The sequence below is a fragment of the Elephas maximus genome, assembly GCF_024166365.1.
Source record: "Elephas maximus indicus isolate mEleMax1 chromosome Y unlocalized genomic scaffold, mEleMax1 primary haplotype SUPER_Y_unloc_1, whole genome shotgun sequence".
Classification (NCBI taxonomy): Eukaryota; Metazoa; Chordata; class Mammalia; order Proboscidea; family Elephantidae; genus Elephas; species Elephas maximus.
In genome coordinates this window covers 2,054,881-2,077,463 of record NW_026060237.1, presented here as the reverse complement: position 1 = coordinate 2,077,463, position 22,583 = coordinate 2,054,881, and the positions used below count along the sequence as shown (strand labels likewise).

General features: G+C 42.1%; 1 protein-coding gene across 1 annotated transcript; it reads left to right on the top strand.

Moving 5' to 3' along the window:
• The first annotated feature begins 17,149 nt into the window (after nucleotides 1-17,149).
• LOC126069886 (PC-esterase domain-containing protein 1B-like) lies at nucleotides 17,150-18,226 on the top strand. The gene has a single exon (XM_049873535.1). The coding sequence runs from the start codon at nucleotides 17,150-17,152 to the stop codon at nucleotides 18,224-18,226; it is 1,077 nt and encodes a 358-aa protein (XP_049729492.1).
• Nucleotides 18,227-22,583: the final 4,357 nt, after the last annotated feature.

The window sequence follows — 22,583 nt, the reverse complement described above, 5'->3', positions numbered from 1 at the left end:
CATTCATTTTATCCCGGAAACTTCTTTGCTTTTGGTCCAATCCAGTTGAGCTGACCTTGCATGTATTGAGTACTGTCCTTCCCTTCACGTAAAGCAGTTCTTATCTACTAATTAATCAGTAAAAAAACCCTCTCCCACCCTCCCTCCCTCCCCGCCTCGTAACCACAAAAGTATGTGTTCTTCTCAGGTTTACTATTTCTCGAGATCTTATAATAGTTGTCTTATACAATATTTGTCCTTTTGCCTCTGACTAATTTCGCTCAGCATAATGCCTTCCAGGTTCCTCCATGTTATGAAATGTTTCACAGATTCGTCACTGTTCTTTATCGATGCGTAGTATTCCATTGTGTGAACATACCACAATTTATTTACCCATTCATCCGTAGATGGACACCTTGGTTGGTTCCAGCTTTTTGCTATTGTAAACAGAGCTGCAATAAACATGGGTGTGCATACATCTGTTTGTGTGAAGGCTCTTGTTTCTCTAGGTTATATTCCAAGGAGTGGGATTTCTGGGTTGTATGGTAGTTCTATTTCTAACTGTTTGAGATAACACCAGATAGATTTCCAAAGTGGTTGTACCATTTGACATTCCCACCAGCAGTGTATAAGTGTTCCAATCTCTCCGCAGCCTCTCCAACATTTATTTTGTGTTTTTTGGATTAATGCCAGCCTTGTTGGAGTGAGACGGAATCTCATCATAGTTTTAATTTGCATTTCTTTAATGGCTAATGATCGAGAGCATTTTCTCATGTATCTGTTAGCTGCCTGAATATCTTCTTTAGTGAAGTGTGTGTTCATATCCTTTGCCCACTTCTTGATTGGGTTGTCTTCAGGGTGACGACTTTGCTCTTCAACACTTGATGAGGTCCTTTGCAGCAGATTTACCCAATGCAATGCATCTTTTGATTTCTTGACTGCTGCTTCCATGGCTGTGGATCGTGGATCCAAGTAAAGTGAAATCCTTGACAACTTCAGTCTTTTCTCCATTTATCATGTTGTTGCTCAATGGTCCAGTTGTGAGGATTTTTGTTTTCTTTATATTGAGGTGCAATCCACAGTGAAGGCTGTGGTTTTTGATTTTTATTCGTAAGTGCTTCAAGTCCTCTTCACTTTCAGCAAGCAAGGTTGAGTCGTTTGCATAATGCAGGTTGTTAATGAGTCTTCCTGCAATCCTGATGCCCCGTTCTTCTTCATATGGTACAGCTTCTCGTAATATCTGCTCACCATACAGATTAAATAGGTATGGTGAAAGCATACAACCCTGTCGCACATCTTTCCTGATATCAAACCAACCAGTATCCCCTTGTTCTGTCTGAACAATCGCCTCTTGATATATGTAAAAGCTCCTCCTGAGCACAAGTATTCTGGAATTACCATTCTTTGCAGTGTTGTCCATAGTTTGTTAAGATCCACACAGTCAAATGCCTTTGCATAGTCAATAAAACACAGGTAATCATCCTTCTGGTATTTTCTCCTTTCAGCCGGGATCCACCTGACATCAGCAATGATATCCCTGGTTCCAAGTGTTCTCCTGAAACCGGCCTGAAATTCTGGCAGTTCCCTGTCGATGATCTTCAGCAAAATTTTGCTTGCGTGTGATATTAATGATATTGTTCTATAATTTCCACATTCAGTTGGATAGCCTTTCTTGGGAATAGGCATAAATGTGGATCTCTTCAAGTCAGTTGGCCAGGAAGCTGTCTTCCACATTTCTTAGCATAGATGAGTGAGCACCTCCAGTGATGTATCTGCTTGTTGAAACATCTCAGTTGATATTCCATCAATTTCTGGAGCCTTATTCTTCACCAGTGTCATCAGAGCAGTTGGACTTCTTCCTTCAGTACCATCAGTTCCTGATCATGTGCCATGTCTTGAAATGGCTGAACATCGACTAATTCTTTTTGGTATGATGATCCTGTGTATTCCTTCCATCTTCTTTTGATGCTTCCTGCGTCATTTAACATTTTCCCCATGGAATCCTTGACTATTGCAACTCAAGGTTTGAATTTTTTCTTCTGCCCTTTCAGCTTGAGAAATGCTGAGCATGTTCTTCCCTTTTGGTTTTCCATCTCCAGCTCTTTGTACATGTCATTATAATATTTTACTTTGTCTTCTCGAGACACCCTTGGAAATCTTCTGTTCAGTTCTTTTACTGTATCAATTCTTCCTTTTGCTTTAGCTGCTCAATGCTCAAGAGCAACTTTCAGAGTCTCCTCTGACATCCATCTCGGTCTTTTCTTTCTTCCTGTCTTTTCAGTGACCTCTTGCTTTCTTCATGGATGATGTCCTTGATGTCGTTCCACAACTCGCCTGGTCTTCTGTAACTAGAGTTCAATGGGTCAAATCTATTCTTCAGATGGTCTCCAAATTCAGGTGGAACACACTCAAGTTCACATCTTGGCTCTGACGGATTGTTCTGATTTTCTTCCACTTCAGCTTGAACTTGCATATGAGCCATTGCTGGTCTGTTACACAGTCGGCCCCTGGCCTTGTTCTGATGGGTGATATGAGCTTTTCCACCGTCTCTTTCCACAGATGTAGACAATTTGATTTCTGTTCCTTCCATCTGGCAAGGTCCATGTGTATAGTCGCCGTTTATGTTGGTGAAAGAAGGTATTTGCAATGAAGAAGTCTTTAGTCTTGCGAAATTCTATCATTCAATCTCTGGCATTGCTTCTATCACCAAGGCCATATTTTCCAACTACTGATCCTTCCTCTTTGTTTCCAACTTTCATGTTCCAATCATCATTAATTATCAATGCATTTTGATTGCATGTTCGATCAATTTCAGACTGTAGCAGCTGATAAAAATCTTCTGTTTCTTCAACTTTGGCCCTAGTGTAAATTTGAACAATAGTCATATTAACTGATCTACCTTGTAGGTGTATGGTTACTACCCTACCACTGACAGAGTTGTACATCGGGATAGATCTTGAAATGTTCTTTTTGACGATGAATGCAACACCATTCCTCTTCAAGTTGTCATTCCCAACATAGTAGACTATATGATTGTCTGATTCAAAATGGCCAAAACCAGTCCATTTCAGCTCATCAATGCCTAAGATATCAATGTTTATGTGTTCCATTTCATTCTCGACGATTCCAATTTTCTTAGATTCATACTTCGTACATTCCAGGTTCTGATTATTAATGGATGTTTCCAGCTGTTTCTTCTCATTTTGAGTCATGCCACATCAGCAAACGAAGGTTCCGAAAGTTTTACTCCATCCATGTCATTAAGGTCGACTCTACTTTGAGGAGGCAGCTCTTCCCCAGTCATCTTTTGAGTGCCTTCCAACCTGGGGGGCTCATCTTCCAGCACTATATCAGACAATGTTCCACTGCTATTCGTAAGATTTTCACTGGATAATGTTTTTCAGAAGTAGACTTCTGGGTCCTTCTTCCTAGTCTGTCTTAGTCTGGAAGCTCAGCTGAAACCTGTCCTTCATGGGTGACCCTGCTGGTATCTGAATACCGGTGGCATAGCTTCCACCATCACAGCAGCACGCGAGCCCCCACAGTAGGACAAACTGTCAGAAACGTGGGGGTGCAAAGACCTAGAGTATAAAAACCAAAAGGAAAGAACATACTCAGCATTTCTCAAGCTGAAAGAACTGAAGAGAAAATGCAAGTCTTAAGTTGCAATACATATACTAAGCAAATAATTTGAGAAGCTGGATTATATGAAGAAGGAGTGGACATCATGATTGGAGGAAAAAATATTAACAACATACGTTATGCAGGTGGCATAACCTTGTTTGTTGAAAGTGAAGAGGACTTGAAGCACGTATTAAGATCAAAGACCACATCCTTTAGTACGCATTACACCTCAACAAAAGGAAAACAAATATCTTCACAACTGGACAAATAAGCAACATGACGATGAATGGAGGAAAGTTCGAAGTTGTCAAGGATTTCATTTTACGTGGGTCCACAATGAACACCCATGGAAGCAGCAGTCAAGAAATCAAAAGGTACATTTCATTGGACAAATCTGCTGCAAAAAAAAAAAAACCTCTTTAAAGTGGTGACTTGCCTTGAGGACTAAGGTGCATGTGACCCAAGCCATCGTGTTTCCAATCACCTCATATGTATTTGAAAGCTGGACAATAGGGAAGACAGAAGAAGAATCGATGCCTTTGAATTGTGGTGTTGTAGAAGAATATTGATTATACCGTGACTGTCAAAAGAATGAACACATCTGTCTTGGAAGAATTACAACCAGAATACTCCTTAGAAACAAGGATGACAAGGCTATGTCTCACATACTTTGGACATATTATCAGGAGGGATCAGTCCCTGCAGAAGGCCATCATGCTTGGTAAAGTGGAGGGTCAATGAAAAAGAGGAAGACCCTCAATGAAATGGATTGACTCAGTGGCTGCAAGAATGGGCACAAGCATAGCAACAATTGTGAGGATGGCACAGAATTGACAAATGTTTTATTCTATCATACGTAAGGTATCTATGAGTCAGTATTGACTCGATGTGCCTAACAACAAGTTGCAATTTTGAAACATTCTATGGGGAAAACTTTAAACAGCAGAAGGAGCACAAAAAGAAGATGGAAGGAGTACACAGAGTCATTGTAGCAAAAAGAATTTGTTGACACCCAACCATTTCAGGAAGTACCATACGATCAAAAACTGAAGCTGTTGAAGGAAGAAGTCCAGGCTTCAATGAAGGCATTGGTTAAAAAAAAAAAGGCAACAGGAATAGACAGAATATCAAGAGAGATGTTTCTACAAATGGACCCAGAGCTGGACGTACTCCTTCATCTATGCCAAGAACTTGGAAGATAGTAACCAGGCCAAACAACTGGAAGAAATTGATATTAGTGCCCATCCCAGAGAAAGGTGATCGAACAGAATGCAGAAATTATCAAATAATACCATTATTATCACACACAAGTAAAATTTTGCTGAAGATCATTTGAAACTAAATGCAGTAGTACATTGACAAGGTACTGCCAGAAATTCAAGCTGGAGACAGAAGAGGACACGGAATGAGGGATATCACTGCTGATGTCAGATGGATCCTGGCCGAAAGCAGAGAATACCTAAAATATGTCTACTTGTATTTTATTGATTGTGCAAAGACATTCAACTGTGTGGATCATAACAAATTATGAATAACATTACAAAGAATGGGTATTCCACAACACTTAACTGTTTTGGTGAGGAACCTACATACACCAAGATGCAGTCATTCCAACAGAATGAGGGGATATTGCACAGTTTTAAATCAGGAAGATGCCTTAGGGTTGTATGCTTTTACCACACTTATTCAATCCACATGTTGAACAAAAAATCCATGAAGCTGGACTGTACATGAAGAAAGGGGCATCAGGATTTGAGGAAGACTCATTAACTACTAACAATATGCAGACAACACAACTTTGCTGGCTGAAAGTGAAGAGCACTTGAAACACTTACTCATAACGTCAAAGACTACAGCCTTCAATATGGATTACAGTTCAATTTAGAAAAAAACAGAAACCCTCACAAGCAGACCAGTAAGCAATGTCATGATAAAAGATTGAATTTGTCAAGGATTTCATTTTACTTGCATCCACAATCGATATCCTTGGAAGCAGCTGTCAAGAAATCAAAAGAACTGTTGCAGTGGGCAAATCTGCTGCAAAAGACCTCCCTAAAGTATAAATGAGCAAATATGTCACTGTAAGGTCTAAGGTGCACATGACCCAAGCCATGGTTTTTTCAATTGCCTCAGGTACATGTGAAAGCTGGACAAAGAATAAAGAAGACTGAACTGATGCATTTGAATTATGGTGTTGGCAAAAAATATGGAATATACTGTGGACCGCTAGAAGGAACAAACCTATTGGAAGAAGTAAAACACAGAGAGAATGCTCCTTAGAGGCAAGGATGGTGAGACTTCACCTCATGTACTTAGGATATGTTATGGAGGGACCAGTCCTTGAAGAAGGACATCATATTTGGTAAAGTAGTTGTTGTTGTTGTTAGGTGCCATCTAGTCAGTTCCAACTCATAGTGACACTATATGAAACAGAACAAAACACTGCCTGATCCTGCCTGGACCTGTGCCATTCTTACAATTGTTGTTATGCTTAAGCCCATTGTTGGAGCCACTGTGTCTGTCTTTTTGGGGGCCTTCCTCTTTTTCACAGACCTGTAAAGTAGATGGTCAGCTAAAAAGAGGAATACCCTCAACAAGACTGGTTGACACAGTTGTTACAACAGTGGGCTCAAGCATAACAACAATTGTGAGGGTAACATAGGCCCAGGCAGTGTTTGTAGGGTCTGTATGAATCAGAACAACTCTAAGCATCTAACAACAACATTGCAAGTGATACTGCTTACTTGATTTCCTTTTCTGATCTCTTATTGTTGCAGTACAGAAAACCCAAGTGATTGGTGTGTTGACCTTGTAGCCCGCCACCTTGCTTTATTTTTCTACGTGTTCTAGCAAATTTGTTGTGAAACCTTCAGGGTTTTATATGCATGTTATCATGTCATTTCCATATAGTTTTATGTCTTCTTTTCTATTTTGGATACATTTTTTCTGTCTTTATTTCCTCCCTCCCTCCCTTCCTTTTTTTCTTTATTCTTACTGTGCTCACCACGACTTCCAGAACAATATTGAATATAAGTTGTGACAGTGGCCATGCTTGTCTCATTCTGCTTACAAAGGGAAGGCTTTGGTCTTTCTTTATTGACTTTGATATTGTCACTTGGTTTTTGATAGATGCCCTTAATCACATTTAGAGATTTCCCCTCTATTTCTATTTTGTCAAAAGTTTTAATAAGGAAATGGTGTAGGGTTTTATTAAAATAAATTTCCACATATATTAAGATGATCATATGATGTTTCTTTTTCTTAATGTGGTATGTTACATTGATTGATGCTGAGTGTTGAACCAGCCTTGGATTCCTGGAATAAATACAATTTGATCGTGGTGTAATTTTTTGTTGAATGTGCTATTGGATTCTGTTTGCTAAAATTTTGTTGAGAGTTTTTAAGTCTATATTTATGAGGGATATTAGTTTGTAGTGTTCTTTTCTTGTGATGTCTTTGTTTGGCTTTGGTATCACAGTCATGCTGGCTTAATAGAATGAGTGAAGAAACATTCCTTTCTGTCCTATATTTTGGAAGACTTTGAGTACGATCGATGTCATTTCTTCTCTGAATGTTTGCTATATTCTCCAGTGAGGCCATCTGGTCATCTGCTTTTTTTCTTTTTCTAGTTAGTGGAGAGGGAGGTGTTTGATGACTGATTCAATCTCCTCTTTTCTTTTGGGTTAGCGGATTTTTTTTATTTGTGTGTATATGCGTATTAGTAGTAGTAGGTTATGTTCTAGGTGTATGTGCATTTCATCTAAGCATTCCAGTTTGTTGAAATGTGGCTTTCCATAGCATTCTCTTATGTTTCTTTTCATTTGTCTGTTGTAATGTCTTTAACTTCAGTTTTTATTTTGGTTATTTACATTTTCACTTTTTTTTTTTTTTGTCAGTTTAGGCAGTGGATTGTCTATTTTATAGATTCTTTTAAAGAACCAACTTCTGGTTTTGTTGATTCTTTCCATTCTTTTCCTATTTTCAAGATCATTTATTTCTCCGAGGATGTTTATTATTTTTTTTCTGATAGTTTGGTATTTTTTGCTGTTCCATTTCTATTTCTTCATGGTGGAGAGTTAAACCATCGATTTGGGATTCTCATTCATTCTTAATGTAATCACTCAGTGCTAATAATTTCCCTCAGGAATTCGTTCACTATGTCGTATAGATTTCGGTATAGTGTATCTTCATTCTTATTTAATTCTATTTTTTTTAATATCTCTCGGCTTTTCTTCTATAATCCTTTGTATCTTTAGTAGGGTGTCACTAATTTCCTTAATTAACAAGTCCCTTTACTTCCTAGTTTTGGTTTCTAAATTGATTCTGTTATTGTCTCAAAAGATGCTTTGTATGGTTTCAGTCTCTTTATGTTTATTACAGTTTGCTTTGAGCACTAAAATATTGTCTATATTGGAGAATAATCTTAGTTCATTGGAGAAGAATGTATGTAGAGCTGCTGTGGGGTAGAGTGTTCCATAAATGCCTGTTAGGTCCAATTGTTTAATAGTGATATTTAAGTCTTCTGTTTCCTTATTGATCTGCTTTCTAGTTCCTTTCATAACAGAAAATGGTGTATTAAAGTTTCCTACTATTGTAACTTTTCATACATTGATAGCACAATCATTAAGAGCTTGGTTGCTAACCAAAACGTTGGCAGTTCAAACATACCCAACAGCTCTACAAGAAAAAAGACTACCTATTTTATTCTCTTAAAAATTTAGCCTAGGAAAATCTATGGGGCAGTTCTACTCTGCCCTGTAGCATAGTTAGGAGCTTGGATTGATTCAGCTGCACAAAGCAACAACTATTATTGCACAACTTTCCATTCTCTGTTCAATTCTGTCAGAGATTGCTTTATATATTTTGAGGTTCTGATGTTAGATGCGTATTTGTAATTGTTATGTCTTCTTGAATCGACATAGTTGTTCTTTTATCTTTTATATTAATTTAATGTCTAATTTTTCAGATATTATCACGTGTTTTGTTTCGGTTGCTATTTGCATTTACTTTTTTTTCATGTTTTAGCTTTTAAACTATGTATGTCCTTGTTCCTAACGTGTAGAGAGCATATACACGTATCATGCTTTTTTTTTTTATCTTCTTCTTTTGTGTGTGTGTGTTTTCTATTTTTTCAGTCCATTCGGCTGCTCTCTACCTCTTGATAGGAGTATTTATTTATATTTATGGTGATTATCAGTATGGCTGGATTTACTTCTGACATTTTGTTGTACTTTTTTCTCGTTTTAATTTTGGTGAAATGTATGGCTTCTTTGTTCTTTACCTTCAGTGCTGAATTCTTTACAAACATGAGTTTTTCTTCATCTTATTTATTATTTTCCTGTGAGTGCTGAGACATTTTGTTTGCTTTACTATTTATTTTCAGGAATGATTTCTTTTTATTTACTTTTTTTGCTTTCCATGAGATTTGTATCTAACACCTCACATTTATAACAAACTGATATATCTAGATAATACCTTGACTTCCTTAACATAAAAAAATTCTATGTTGACACTCATCCTCCCTGTTCTTTAGGTGCTATTATCAATTACGTTTTAGTCTCTTCATTTTCCTGTAATACGAATGTAAATTATTTTATTGTTGTATGTATTTAGCTCCTATTTTCTGCATATAACTTTGCCTTAGTTAAGTATTTGCCATCCAAAAGTGTCATAGGTGTCATGTTTATACTGACAATGCTTTTGTGCAGGTACCCCTTCAGGTTCTCTTTAGTGCCACTACCTTTCTTTGTGGAAGAGTCCTTTTAGTACTTCTTGTAGGGCTGATCTGGTACTAACAAATTCCCTTAATTTTTGCTTATCTGAGAATGTCTTAATTTCTCCCTTGTTTCGGAATATTTTTGCTGTGTGTATTATTCTTGCCACTTTTTTTCTCTTTCTGCACTTTAAATATGTCATCCATTACTTTCTTGCTTCTGTGGTTTCTGAAGATATAACCAAAACCAATTGCCACTGAGTCAATTTAGACTCATAGTGACCCTACAGGACAGAGTAGAACTGTCCCACAGGGATCCTAAGGAGCAAACGGTAGACCTCAACTGCCAACTTTTGGACAGTGAACCACTGTGCCATCAGGGTCCCTTATGAAGATAAGTCAGGACTTACTTGGGACAACTTGTATATAACAGTTCTCTTTTCTCATTCTCTCCAAATTTTCTCTTTGTTCTTGGTTCTCAGGAGTTTCACTATGAAATGCCTTGGTGAATTTCTTTCAGGTTTTATCTTACGTGTAGATCACTGAGCTTCTTGGAGATTATATTTCCTTTCTTTGTGATGTTTGGGAAGTATTCTGCCATTATTTCTTCAAAATTTCTTTCTGGCCCTCTCACTCTCATCTCCGCCTGGCGCCCTCATAATGCATAAGTTATTTTTCTTGATGGTCTCTCACAGCTGTCTTAGGCATTGTTCGTTTTCCTTCATTCCTTTTTTTTTTCCTGTTGCTCTTCAGACTAACCTTTCTCAATGTTCTGTCTTTATGTTCACTGGAAGTCTCTGTTATTTCAATTCTACTTTTGTGTCCTTCCATTTTGCAGATCATCTCTTTTATTATTGAGCTCTAGTATTTCTATATATAGATTACTTTTTTCACTTTTGTCCTATTAAAGTTCTTTTTTTTTGTACTGTTTTCTGATTTCTTTTAGATCTTTTTCTGTACTTTTCATTATCTCTTTGAACATACATAATACTAACAATAAAAATCCTTGTTGAGTATTTCCATTATATGATCTTTCTCAGGGACAATTTATTTCCTCTTATTTTGTTCATTGTATGAGCTATGGTTTCCTGTCTCCCCATATGCTTTCTAACTGACTTGTTTTTCAGATATTAAGATTTAATGATTTACTTAATATTTCATTTGTTTGATTAATAGACCAGGACAGTGGCTTCTTCCCCTTTTCTTTAGGTTGCTCTTCTTCCTCATCGTTTCCTTTGGTGGTTCAAAGAAACTTTCATCCCAGCCGTGGTCACTCAGCCATACTGTCCCAAGACAGGTTGCTCAGATGTCTTGGCCGAAACTTTGTCAACCTTACCTCTTTGTTTTTTGGGCTGACAGTTCTAATCTTCCATCTTTCTTTTTGTTCTTGGTGAGCTGTCAAGTTACTGTAGGTGTTTCCTAGTCTTTCTCTGTTGTGCCAGAAGGCCAGTGGTAGTGGTATTTGTTTTTCTATATCACAGCTGGTATGGCACATTTCCTGCATCTGTTCTAGGGAGATGTGAGGCCATGTCACCAGTTATCTCTATGTCAGGGAAAACCGTCAACATACTCTGGTCTATGCTACATCCTAGGAAAGGTATCAGATGTGTCTGGAGTTTTCTGGATTTTCTGTTGTACTGGAAGTGGTAAGGGTGGAGTTTCTCCTGACATTATGCTCAAGAGGCTTGCTAAAGGGACTGGAAATGCCAGTTGACTGGGTGTGGCATTCTGTCACAGGTGTGTGAAGTGAATTGGTTCAGGCTCCCACAGAAGGGTTGCAGCATAGAGCTAGAGACCCTTTGCACCACCGGCCGCGTGGTGATGGGGACAGTGCCCTTCAAAAGGTAGCTTGTTGTGGGTCCCTACCATGTGAATCAGTACTACTGGCTGGCAGGCCATTGCTGCCAGTGGCAGGTCCCTGGATCATTGGGCTGCATTGCATGTGATAGAGGCATGGTCTAAGAGGAGGCAATGCTGGAGAATGGTAGGGAAAACTTGCAACTCTGGGACCAAGGACCTTGATTCACTTCTATGGTAGTAGGTAACAGGATACTAGGATTTTTCTGAAGAGTTGCTGTCCTACTGCTGGTAAGTGGTCCCAAGTACTAATCCTGGACTCTCCTACCAACACCTTCACCTCACATTTTGGAGCACACACCCTCATTGTTGCTCCTATCCTGCGTCCCTCCTTACGGATACGCTCTCTGCCATTCCTGCAATCTGCTCATGTACTTTACCCAGGCCATTCCACACCACTTTACTCTGTCTGCTCTTTCCTGGAGTTCCTGGAACTCATTTCTATGCTGCATTCAAGCACTACTCTCTGTCAGGTCTGGCCAACTGCAGTGTATGCCTTTCCCATCTTGTTAAACCTTTCCATGTCTGTTTATTCAGTATCTAGGTTTCAGTCTGATTCTTCCATTTTGTTCCTGCCCTGGGTATTGTTTCATTTGGAGATGCCACCAACAGCCTTCTTAAAATGGCCATACTAGCTGGATTGGTAAGTACAGCATGGAAGTTCTGCAAATATCCTTCCCACTGTCTTGCTACCACTCTCTCCTATTTTGGTAGTCAGGCTAGTTCTCCAGTCCTTCCTTGGAGAGAGTTCTGAGATCGCCGAATTCATTAATCTTGTTTTTTCTCTCATTGTTGTAGGGGGTTGTGAGTGTACTATATTAATGCTGCCTGCACACTGGAAGTCCTCTTTCTCATCCTTCTGATGTCACCTTTTCTTTATTCAACAGCTACTTCATTGCCATAAATTTTGATTGTCTTTCAGATTTCTGACAGGTTGCTTCTACTAGTTTGTTTCTTGGAATTTTTCTTCGGGTAAGGAATGTGAAGCACTTACGCTAACTACTTCTCAATTAAATTGAACTAATAATTCTCAGATGTGGGAGGTATTCAGCATGCATATTTGTTTAGAGAGGTGATAAAGGTTAAAAGGCTTGTAGGTATCCTGTGAGCAAGAACCTGTGGGACTGAAGGAAGAAGCTGAAGCTACACTGCAGGTGTTGGTCAAAAACATAGGAATTGACAGAATACCCATGGAGATGCTTCAACAAATGAATGTGGTGCGGGAAGTGCTCACAGCAACCTGGCCAATCTACTGTAAGAGATGCATATTTGATACCATTCTAAAGAAAGGTGATCCAACAGAGTGCAGAAGTTATCAAACAATACCATTAATACCATATGCAGGTAAAATTTTGCTGAAGATAATTAAAAACAGTTGTAGCAGTATATCGATATGGAACTTCCATAAATTCAAGTTAGATTCAGAAGACGACACTGAAAAGTGTTTTCATTGCTGAAGTCAGATGGGTCATGGCTGAAAGCAGAGAATACCAGAAAGATATCTACATGTGTTTTACTGACTATGCAAAGGCATTCAATTTTGTGGATCATAACAAATTATGGATAACATTGTGAAGTATGGGGATTTTAGAACACTTAATTTTGCTGATATGGAACCTGTACATAGACCACGAATCAGTTGCTCAGGTAGAATGGAACATTATGTGGTTTAAAATCAGGAAAGGTATGCACCAGGGTTGTATCCTTTTATCATACATACTCAATTTATATGCCAATCAAATAATGTGAGAAGCTGGACTATCTCAAAAAAAAATATGTGCCATCAGGATTACAGGAAGACTCATTAATAATCTGAGAGAGGCAGATGATACAACCTAGCTTACTGAAGGCGAAGTGGGATTGAGGCCCTTACTGATAAAAATCAAAGACTACAGCCTTTAGTATGAATTACACCCCAACATACAGAAAAGAAAGATCCTTACACCTGGGCCAACAAGCAACATCATGATAAACGGAGAAAAGATGGAAGTTGTCAAGGATTTCATTTTACTTGGTTACACCATCAGTGCCAGCAGTCGTAATTGAAATGATGTATTTCACTGGGCAAATCTTCTGCATAAAGACCTCTTTAAAGTATTGAATAGCAAAGATGTTACTTTTTGGACTAAGGTGCACCTGACCCAAGCCATGATGTTTTCAATTGTCTCATATGCGTTGGAAAGCTGGACAATGAATAAGGAAGTCTGAAGAAGAACTGATGCCTTTGAGTTATGGTGTTGGAGAAGAATACTGAATATACTATGAACTGCCAGAAGAACGAACAAATCTGTCTTGGTAGAAGTGCAGCCAGAGTGTTCCTTGGAAGCAAGGACAGAAGGACTTCATCTGACACACTTTGGATATGGTATCAGGAAGGAAGAACATCATGCTTGGTAGAGGGTCAGCAAGAAAGAAGAAAGCCTTCGACCAGATGGATTAGCGCAGTGTCTGCAAACAATGGCTTCAAACATAGCAGTCATTGTGAGGATGGTGCAGGGACAGGCAGTGTCTCATTCTGCTGTACACAGAGTCGCTATGAGTCAGAGTGGACTAAATGGCACCAAACAGTGACAACAAAGATGATAGTGTGCATACATACCCTGTTATATAATCTTCAATGAGTATTACAATCATACAGCAGGAAAACTTATCCAAGGGAAAACAAGAGGCCAAAGTTCATACCAGCAGGAGCCTGCATTAATATCATAGCAAGAAACAGGTCATGGTTGTTGCAGCCAGGAAATTAGCATCTACATCCAGCTGAAGAGGAACTCAAGATATGTATACTTGGAAACTAAATCCACATCCCAATAGGAACCCTGGTGGCACAGTGTTTAAGAGTTACAGCTGCTAACCAGAAGGTCGGCAGTTCAAATCCACCAGACACTGCTTTGAAAACCATGTGGCAGTTCTACTCCTTCCTGTAGGTTGCTATGCATCAGAATCCACTCGATGGCAATGAGTAATGGACAGTAGTAAATATGGCATATTTATTACAGTCAAGAGGTTAGCATGCATGCCCAAAGAAAAACATGATAGAGTTAAACAAGCTCTTAGACTAAATATTTACCTAGAAAATAGTAATAATATTAATGTCAAAGTCATTATAGCCATAAAGTTAGCACTCATAGCCAGTGAAATAAATTTGTAAAATCTGGAACTCCACAAACAAGGAGAAAGGAGGTTAGGGTTCGAAGAATCATGAGCCTGAAATCATATTTTAGTAAAAGATACATCATGCTTCTTAAAGCCAAGAAGCTACGTTTACATAGTATTTAAGAGAAGTTCAGGGTTCATAAAGCCCTGGTCTGACTCAGATTGTGCTAAAAAATGTGTTAAGGTTGCTATAAGCAGGTAAGTAGCAATCACGTTCATGAACAAAAACAGAGTAGGGTTCATAAAGCTAACAGCCTACATCCATATTCTAGTGAAAACAGCCCATGGTTCTCATGGCCAGAAAGCTAGAATCCAAATCCTATGAAACATTAAGGATGGAGTTTAAAGAATACAACTCAGTAAAAATCTGAAACCAGATCTGAGTGTTAAAGAGGCGGTGGTTGTTACAGTCAAGAAACTCATAAGTTGGGAGACTGAATGTCAGGGTTCACTGAGCCAGAAAAATGCATCCATAGCCAAGTGAAACAGGGGCAGAGTACAGCCAGATAGACAGCATTCATATTATTGATTAAAGATGGTCATAGTCCATATGAAAGGAAATTTGCCTTAATACCCTATTTAAAAAAAGACACACGGCTTTTGAAGGCTCGAAATTGGCATTTATTCCCAGAGAAACATGAAGGCAGGATTCACAGAGAAGAACCTTAAGGTATATACTAGTGAGAAAAAGGTCATTTTTAACAAAGCTAAAAAGGAAACATCCATAGCCTTAAAATAATATCTATGTCTTTACTAATATATTGACATAGTAGTAAGGATTATGCCATGATTGTTACAAAAAGGAAGTTAGCAACCATATCCAAGAGGAAAAAGAATAACAAAAAAGATTAGGTTTCACAGAGCCAGGAGCTTGACCCATATTCTGGTAATGAAATAGTCAAAGGCAGTACGGTTAGAAAGCTAGCATCCTATTCAAGTAGACAAGAGGTCAGGGTTCATAGAGCTTGATACATGCATACATTTTTTAATATGAAATAAGATGTGAGTAATACAGCCAGAATCTGCTAATACAGAAGTTCATGATTCATAGAACCAAGAGACTAATTCAACACCCTATTAAGTTATGGGGCATGGTTGTTACAGAACCATGCCCCATACTGGCATCTATATTAAAGAGAGGGAAGGGAAAAGTTCTTTTTATCAAAGTTGATATTGATATCCTGTTGAGAAGTAGGCCTTGGATTCCGGCCAGGAATCCAGCACCAGTATACAAGGGATAAGGAAATCATACTGCATCTCAGTAAGAATTAGGAATGGTGCCTTCAGCCAGGATGTTAACATTTATAGTCAAGGGAGAGGAAGTCACTGTACGTGGAACAACTACTGACCCGTTGCCATCGTGTTGAATCTGGCTCATAGCAACCCCAGATATTGCAGAGTAGTAATGTACCCCACAAGTTTTTTTGTTTTTTGTTTTTTAAGTCTATGCCCTTTTGGAAGTAGATAGCCAGAACTTTCACTTGAGGGGCCTCTACGTGGACTCAAACTATCAATCTTTCTGTTGGTAGTCATATGTTTAATGATTTGGGCCACCCAGAAGATAGTGTCATAATTTAAGGAGTGAGGATGTTAAAATTAACAGATCCAATGGCTGGCAGAGCCACTGTGGAAAAGGGTCTGAGCATTTCTCAAAGCAACGATTGTTCTACCACCACACCAGCAGACAAGTGCAGCTCCGGGCTTTTATCAAGAGCTGGAGCTCTCTTTTTGCACAAGTCCACCTACAAAAGTGTAATAGCAGCCTAATTTGTAAGAGCCAGAAGTGGGATACTAAGCTCAACCTGCTTGAACCGCACCAGAGGCCACTTCTCAGTGCAAAAAGGTGGTGGACGGCAGGAGTTCTACACTGGACACCCAGGGGGGATCCCCAGAGAGGCAGAATGACTGCCCAGAAGAAGGTGCCCAGGAAGGGTAAACCATCCACCTACCTTACATACCGTAGGGATCCTTTGCATCGATTCTCCAAAGGGCAATGCTGGGTAAATGCGGAGGAGCTGTGTGGTTGCCAGGCCTCAGCTCAGGAGCACTGGGTGTGCAGTTGGAAGGGTGAAGGGTGGGCTCCTTGGGGACACCATCATGGCCAGTACCTTGTGGGTATGGCTTTCCACACCCCGGTTGTGACACTGTGTTAGAAGGGGTCTTCAGCCTTTACCCTGCGGCAAAGTGATCGGTCATGGGGTGTGTTCGTGTCATTTCTCAGGTGGCAGGGGTGCTCACAATGGGATTGGGAAGAGAGAGACAAAATGAAAAGAAAGACAAAATCATTGTGGAACTAAGATGAATAGGTTTTCCTGAGTATTCTCATCAACGCTGCCTGGAAATCCTGGGTGTGGATCCACCACCGACTGGGCCACGGCCCTGGAAGTGGCCTGGATCTCCCAGTGGACAGACCGTGTCCCAGTGCCTGGAGCACAGGTGGTGGCTGAGGCGGGAACAACCCATATCCATTCAGACCAACAGCATCAGTGTCAGCACCGCTGCCCTCCACCAGGGGGAGCCAAGCCGGGTACGGGGGCAGGGCCGTGAGTTCAGAGGTCACACTCTCGGCCTAAGGATTGGCGAGACGGCTTTCAGGGCCCCGGACGCTGCCCCCTTTCTCCTCCTCTTCCAGGCCCAGGCCAGTCCAGCTGCATTAAACAGCCCCCCGTCTGCCCGCCCGGCCGCCCCGACAACCGCCAGCCAGCCAGCCAGCCTGCCCTCTCTCCGTCTCTGGCAGCAGCCGCTCAGCCCTCGGTCCAGAGCTCTTTCGGGACCCGCCCTGAGGGAAGGCAGGAGCTAGGCCACCTTCGCCCAGCCACCATGGTCCACCTGAGGGCGTCCGAAGTCCGGCAGCTGCTGCACAACAAGTTCGTGGTCGTCATGGGGGACTCGGTGCAGAGGGCCGTGTACAAGGACCTGGTGCTCCTGCTGCAGAAGGACTGCCTGCTCTCAAGCAGTCAGCTGAAGGCCAAGGGCGAGATGAGCTTCGAGCAGGACAGGCTGCTGCACGGCGGCAGGTGGGGCCGTATGCACAACGGGACCCACTACCGCGAAGTCCGCGAGTTCTGCTCCACACACCACCTTGTGCGCGTCTACTTCCTCACGCGCTCCTACCCCCGGTACGTGGAGAAAGTCCTGCTGGAGCTGCTGAGGGGCGAGCACGGCCCAGACTTGGTCATCATGAACTCCTGCCTCTGGGACCTGTCCAGGTATGGCCAGGGTTCCATGTGGAGCTACAGGAGGAACCTGGAGACCCTGTTCTGGCGCCTTCGCCAGGTGCTGCCCGAGTCCTGCCTCGTGGTGTGGAACACTGCCATGCCAGTGGCTGAGACGGTCTCAGGTGGTTTCCTCCCACCTCAGGGCACGCCCACGACCGCGTGCCTGCGGGTAGATGTGGTGGAGGCCAACTTCTACAGGGCCGCTGAAGCCAGCAGGCTAGGCTTCGACGTGCTGGACTTGCAATTCCACTTCCGGCACTCCTGGCAGCACCTGCAGCCAGATGGCTTGCACTGGAACGAACACGCTCACCGAAGGCTCTCACAGCTGCTGCTGGCCCACCTGGGCGACGCCTGGGGCATGGACCTGCCCTGCGATGACCCGTTAGGCAGGTGGATCTGGGAAGGACCTGGGAGCCTTCTCAGAGGGCCCGCGAGCTACAGGCTGCTCCAGCCCCACGGAAGTGAATCCGGTGAGGAGGCACCGCCTTCGTGCCCACCTAGGCCCGCGCGCCCTATCGCTCAGTCGCGGAGACCCCCTGTATCCCGGCCCAAGTTCGCAGGCGCTTCCAGCCTCGCCGCCATGGCTCCACTTTGCCCTGGGACCAATCCCTGCAGCGCCAGCCATGCTCTGGCGACGCCTATGCGCAGCACAGTAGATATGGCGAGGAAGCAAACCTGACTGCAGGCCGGCAGCCCCGCCACGGCCGAATACATAGGACCTCTGAGTCTCACTAGCGCCGCGTGGTTCACCAGGCTACTTCGCCTTACCCTCCAGGTCCCCCTTGCAGGGCCAGAGAGGCGCAGGGGCAGGGACCGCAGCCCCAGACATGACCACCGGCAAGGATTCCGTATCCGCCCCTCCATGTAGGCCGTCCTCTCCCCTTTGGAACCTCCCCTGGGGGATGGCCTAGGCATGCAGGTGTGGAACACCTCCAGCCACCCCTCCAACCCTCTCAGCAGCGGCAGGCTTTACAGGAGCAGGTACGAGGCGTAACCCCCACGGCTGTCTCCTCCTTGCCTTGATGTATAAGCAAACTGCGAATTAAAAAAGTGCCTTCACAAACACAATGTCTGTCTCCGCGGAGTCTTCGTGGGGGTGCACCGTGGCAGCGTGTCCATAATGGATCAGTGTAGCCTGTCACTCCCATTATGTTCCGAGTGCCTTTCGGGGTAAGGAACAGGGCGTACAGAACGCCTTCTCAGGGGCTTCTGCTGCTTTCAGGGCCAAAGAGGCAATCAGGCGAAATCCATTCCTTCCAATTATCTGTAGTTTCTGTAGAAGTTTTATTTGTTCAGAAAAGCCCCGAGGTTGAGCTGTGCATCACCACTTAGCAAGATCCAATGCTCAATGCAGTGAGCTGACATTAAGTGCCTCTCAGTGCTGGTGAAAAAACAAGCCTCCCAGACCGTTTTCTATACCCATAAGGTGAATTAATTTATTTGCACACACTTGGAAGACTCTGACAGCTTTTCTAGCAGCCAGGGGATTTCATTGGCAGAGGAACCAGCTCCTCTTTCCTCACTTGAGGAGCTTTTACTTGATGGAACAATGTGCCTTAAGGACAAACGGGGAGGGGAGGTGGCCAGGGAGGAGATGGGACTCAGAGTGATCTCAAGCATGCTAAGAATGAATGAGCAATTCCAGGGCTGGTTATGGAAAAGGAGAAATGACACATTTTGGGCTTTAAGTGTTTTAAAGCATTGTTAAAGGAAATGTCAAAAGTTGTTTTAAGAACCCCAGAAAATGTTGGCCTGAGATCATGTTTAAATCTTAAGCAAAAATATCCCCTGAAATCTTCTTTAAACTATTATTGATTCATAAAGAATGTCTGCCTTGAGCTTTGTGCTCTTTTAACGAGCTCTCTATATGAGATCAAACTGACAACAGCAACTGTTCAAAGATGATTTAGGAAGCTTAGGGGGCAGTAAGTCTGTGTTAATGGGGAGAACAACAACTCAGAAGAGGAGGGTGAGAGTGGCTGCACAACTTGAAGAATGTAAAAAATGTCACTGAATATGTGCTTGCAGAAACTGTTGAATTGGTCTATGTTTTTCTGTGTATATTCTCATTAACAACAAAAAAATTAAATTATGTTTAAAAAAGCAAATAAACAATAGTTAACTAGTAAAGACTGTCTGCCTTGAGCATTATGCTCTTTTAAGAACTGTCTAGATGGAGCCCTGGTAGCATGGAGGTTAAGTACTCAGCTACTAGCCAAAAGGTCAGCAGTTTGAACCCACCAGCTGTTCCTTGGAAACCCTATGGGGCAGTTCTACTCTGTCCTATAGTGTGGCTACGAGTTGGAATCAACCCAACAGCAACAGAGTTTTTTGTTTTTAATATGAGGTCACATTGACCACAGCAACTAGAAAGGTTGGACAGGAAGCTTAGGGGTCAGTAAGTTTCTGTTAGTGGGGCGAGAACAACTCAGAAAAGGAGGGTGAGAATGGCTGCACCACTCAAAGAATGTCATCGATGTCACTGAATGGTATGTGCAGAAACTGGTGAATTGGTGGAAGTTCTTCTGTGTATATTCTCAACAGCAAAAGTAAAATAAACTATTTAAAAAGGAAAAGACAAGATGGCGTAAACAGTGTAATGTGTTCTGCTCTAAACCTGGGTCTCACCATCGACAAAGGAGATGAGACTGATATTTCATTTCATGCAATTTGAAAGTTGATGAGGCATAATTTTAAAATCAATGAGTGCAACAACAACATATAATTGAGCTCCTTCTGTCTATACAGCACTGTGCAAAACACAAGGAGGGTGCAGCTTTTCCCCTGAAAGAGGAAGAACTGGGATGGCCCATGATTTGTGCACTGAGACTTGCCTTGCACGTGGTGTTTATTTGATAGCAACGATGTTAGGAAGGTAATGTTGTTAAGAAGCTCTGGTGGCACAATGGTTAAGTGCTTGGCTGCTAAACCAAAAGGTTGGCGGTTCAGACCCACCTGGTGCTCAGCAAGAGAAAGATATGGCGGTCTGCTTCCATTATGAGTACAGCCTAGGAAATCTTATGAGGCAGTTCTGTTCCTCCCTATAATTTCTATATGAGTCAGGAGAACTGTTGTTAGCTGCTATGGAGTTAGCCAAGACTCATGGTGACCCTGTGAACAATGGAATGAAACACTGCGTGATCCTGTGCCATTCCAATGCTTGGTTGTTGTCATGGATTGAATTATGTCCTCCCAAAAATGTGTGTATCAGTTGGGCTGGGTCATGATTCCCAGTATTGTGTAATTTTCCTATGTGTTGTAAATCCTTCCTCTATGGTGTTAATGAGGGAGAATGGCTGGTAGTTGTGTTAGTGAGGCAGGACTCAAACTACAACATCGGGTTGTGTCTAGAGGCAATCTCTTGAGATATAAAAGAGAGAAGTGAGCAGACAGACAAGGGGACCACATACCACCAAGAAAGTAGTGCTGGGAGCAGAAGACATCCTTTGGACCTGGGGTCCCTGAACCAAGAAGCTCGTAGTCTGGGGGAAGATTGATGAGAAGGCCCACAGAGAGAGAAAGCTTTCCCCTGGAGCTGACACCGTGAATTTGGAGTTTAAGCCTATATTACTGTGAAGAAATAAATTTCTCTTTGTTAAAGCCACTCCCTTGTGGTATTTCTGTTATAGGAGCACTAGGTGACTAAGACAGGTGGAGATCAGACTGTTGTGATCTACCAGGTTCTCAGTGGCTGATTTACAGACTAGATTGCCAGGCCTTTCTTACTAGGCAGTCTTAACCTGGAAGCTCCGCTGAAACCTGTTCAGCATCACAGCAGCATACAAGCTTCCGCTAACAGATGGGTGGTGGGTGCACATGAGGTGCCTTGGCTGGGAATGGACCCCCGGTCTCCCACATGGAAGGTGAGGAGTCTACCGCTGACCCACCACTGCCCCCTTAAGGTCAGTTATAGAGACCCAGTGTTACAGAGACGAGAAAGCAAAAGAAGTGAAGGCCGTAATTACCACATGGTAACAGAGTCATGATTCGGGTTAGGTTTGCCTAACTCCAGAATCCACGTGTCTTGCACCATACCACATGGCTTCAAGGTAGACAGGAAAATACGTGTGTGTGCATGTGCACGTGTGCACACGTATATGGTGGACATGTACACTGCACACACACATACACACACACACAAATACCAAGCACAAGAAATGGGCTGTCAGCTGGGTGGTGTCTTAGTCATCTAGTGCTGCTGTAACAGAAACACCACAAGTGGATGCTTTAACAAAGAGAAATTTATTTTCTCACACTCTAGTAGGCTAGAAGTCCAAATTCACGGTGCCAGCTCCAGGGCAAGGCTTTCTCTTCTTGCCTCTGGAGGAAGGTCCTTGTCATCAGTCTTCCCCTGGACTTGGAGCTTCTCCATGCAAGAACCCCAGGTCCAAATGGTGTGCTTTTCTCCTGGACATTGCCTTCTTGGTGATATGAGGGCCCCATGTCTCTCTGCTTGCTTCTCCTTTTATATCTCAAAAGTGATTGGCTCAAGACACAATCCAATCTTGGAGATTGAGTCCTGCCTCAGTATCGTAACTGTTGCCCATTCCACCTCATTAACATCACGGAGGTAGGATTTACAACAGATAGGAAAATCACATCAGATGACAAAATGGTGAACAATGACACAATACTCAGAATTATGGCCGAGCCAAGTTGACACACATTTTGGAGGGACACAATTCAGTCCATAACAGGTGGGCTTTGGAGGTGTTGCTATTTGAACTGGCACTCAGTGAAAGATAGGGAGACATCAATACTGAGATGATTCCATGTAACAGATGAAGAGTGGGGTATCAGGAATGTGGGGCATTAAATAGGGGGGTGGGAAAATACAAAGTATATGGAAGGTTCTGGAAACCAGTCAGAGTGACTGGATGCAAGATCTGTGTTGAGTGTAATCAGAGGTTAAGTTAGAGGCATACAGGGATTTGAATCTTAAGAGCATAGCAAATTGGGTTTTAGATAAAGATAATATTGGGAGTAACTATCAAAAACACAGCTGAATGTTTCCTTAAGAACTTTAAGGAGTCCCA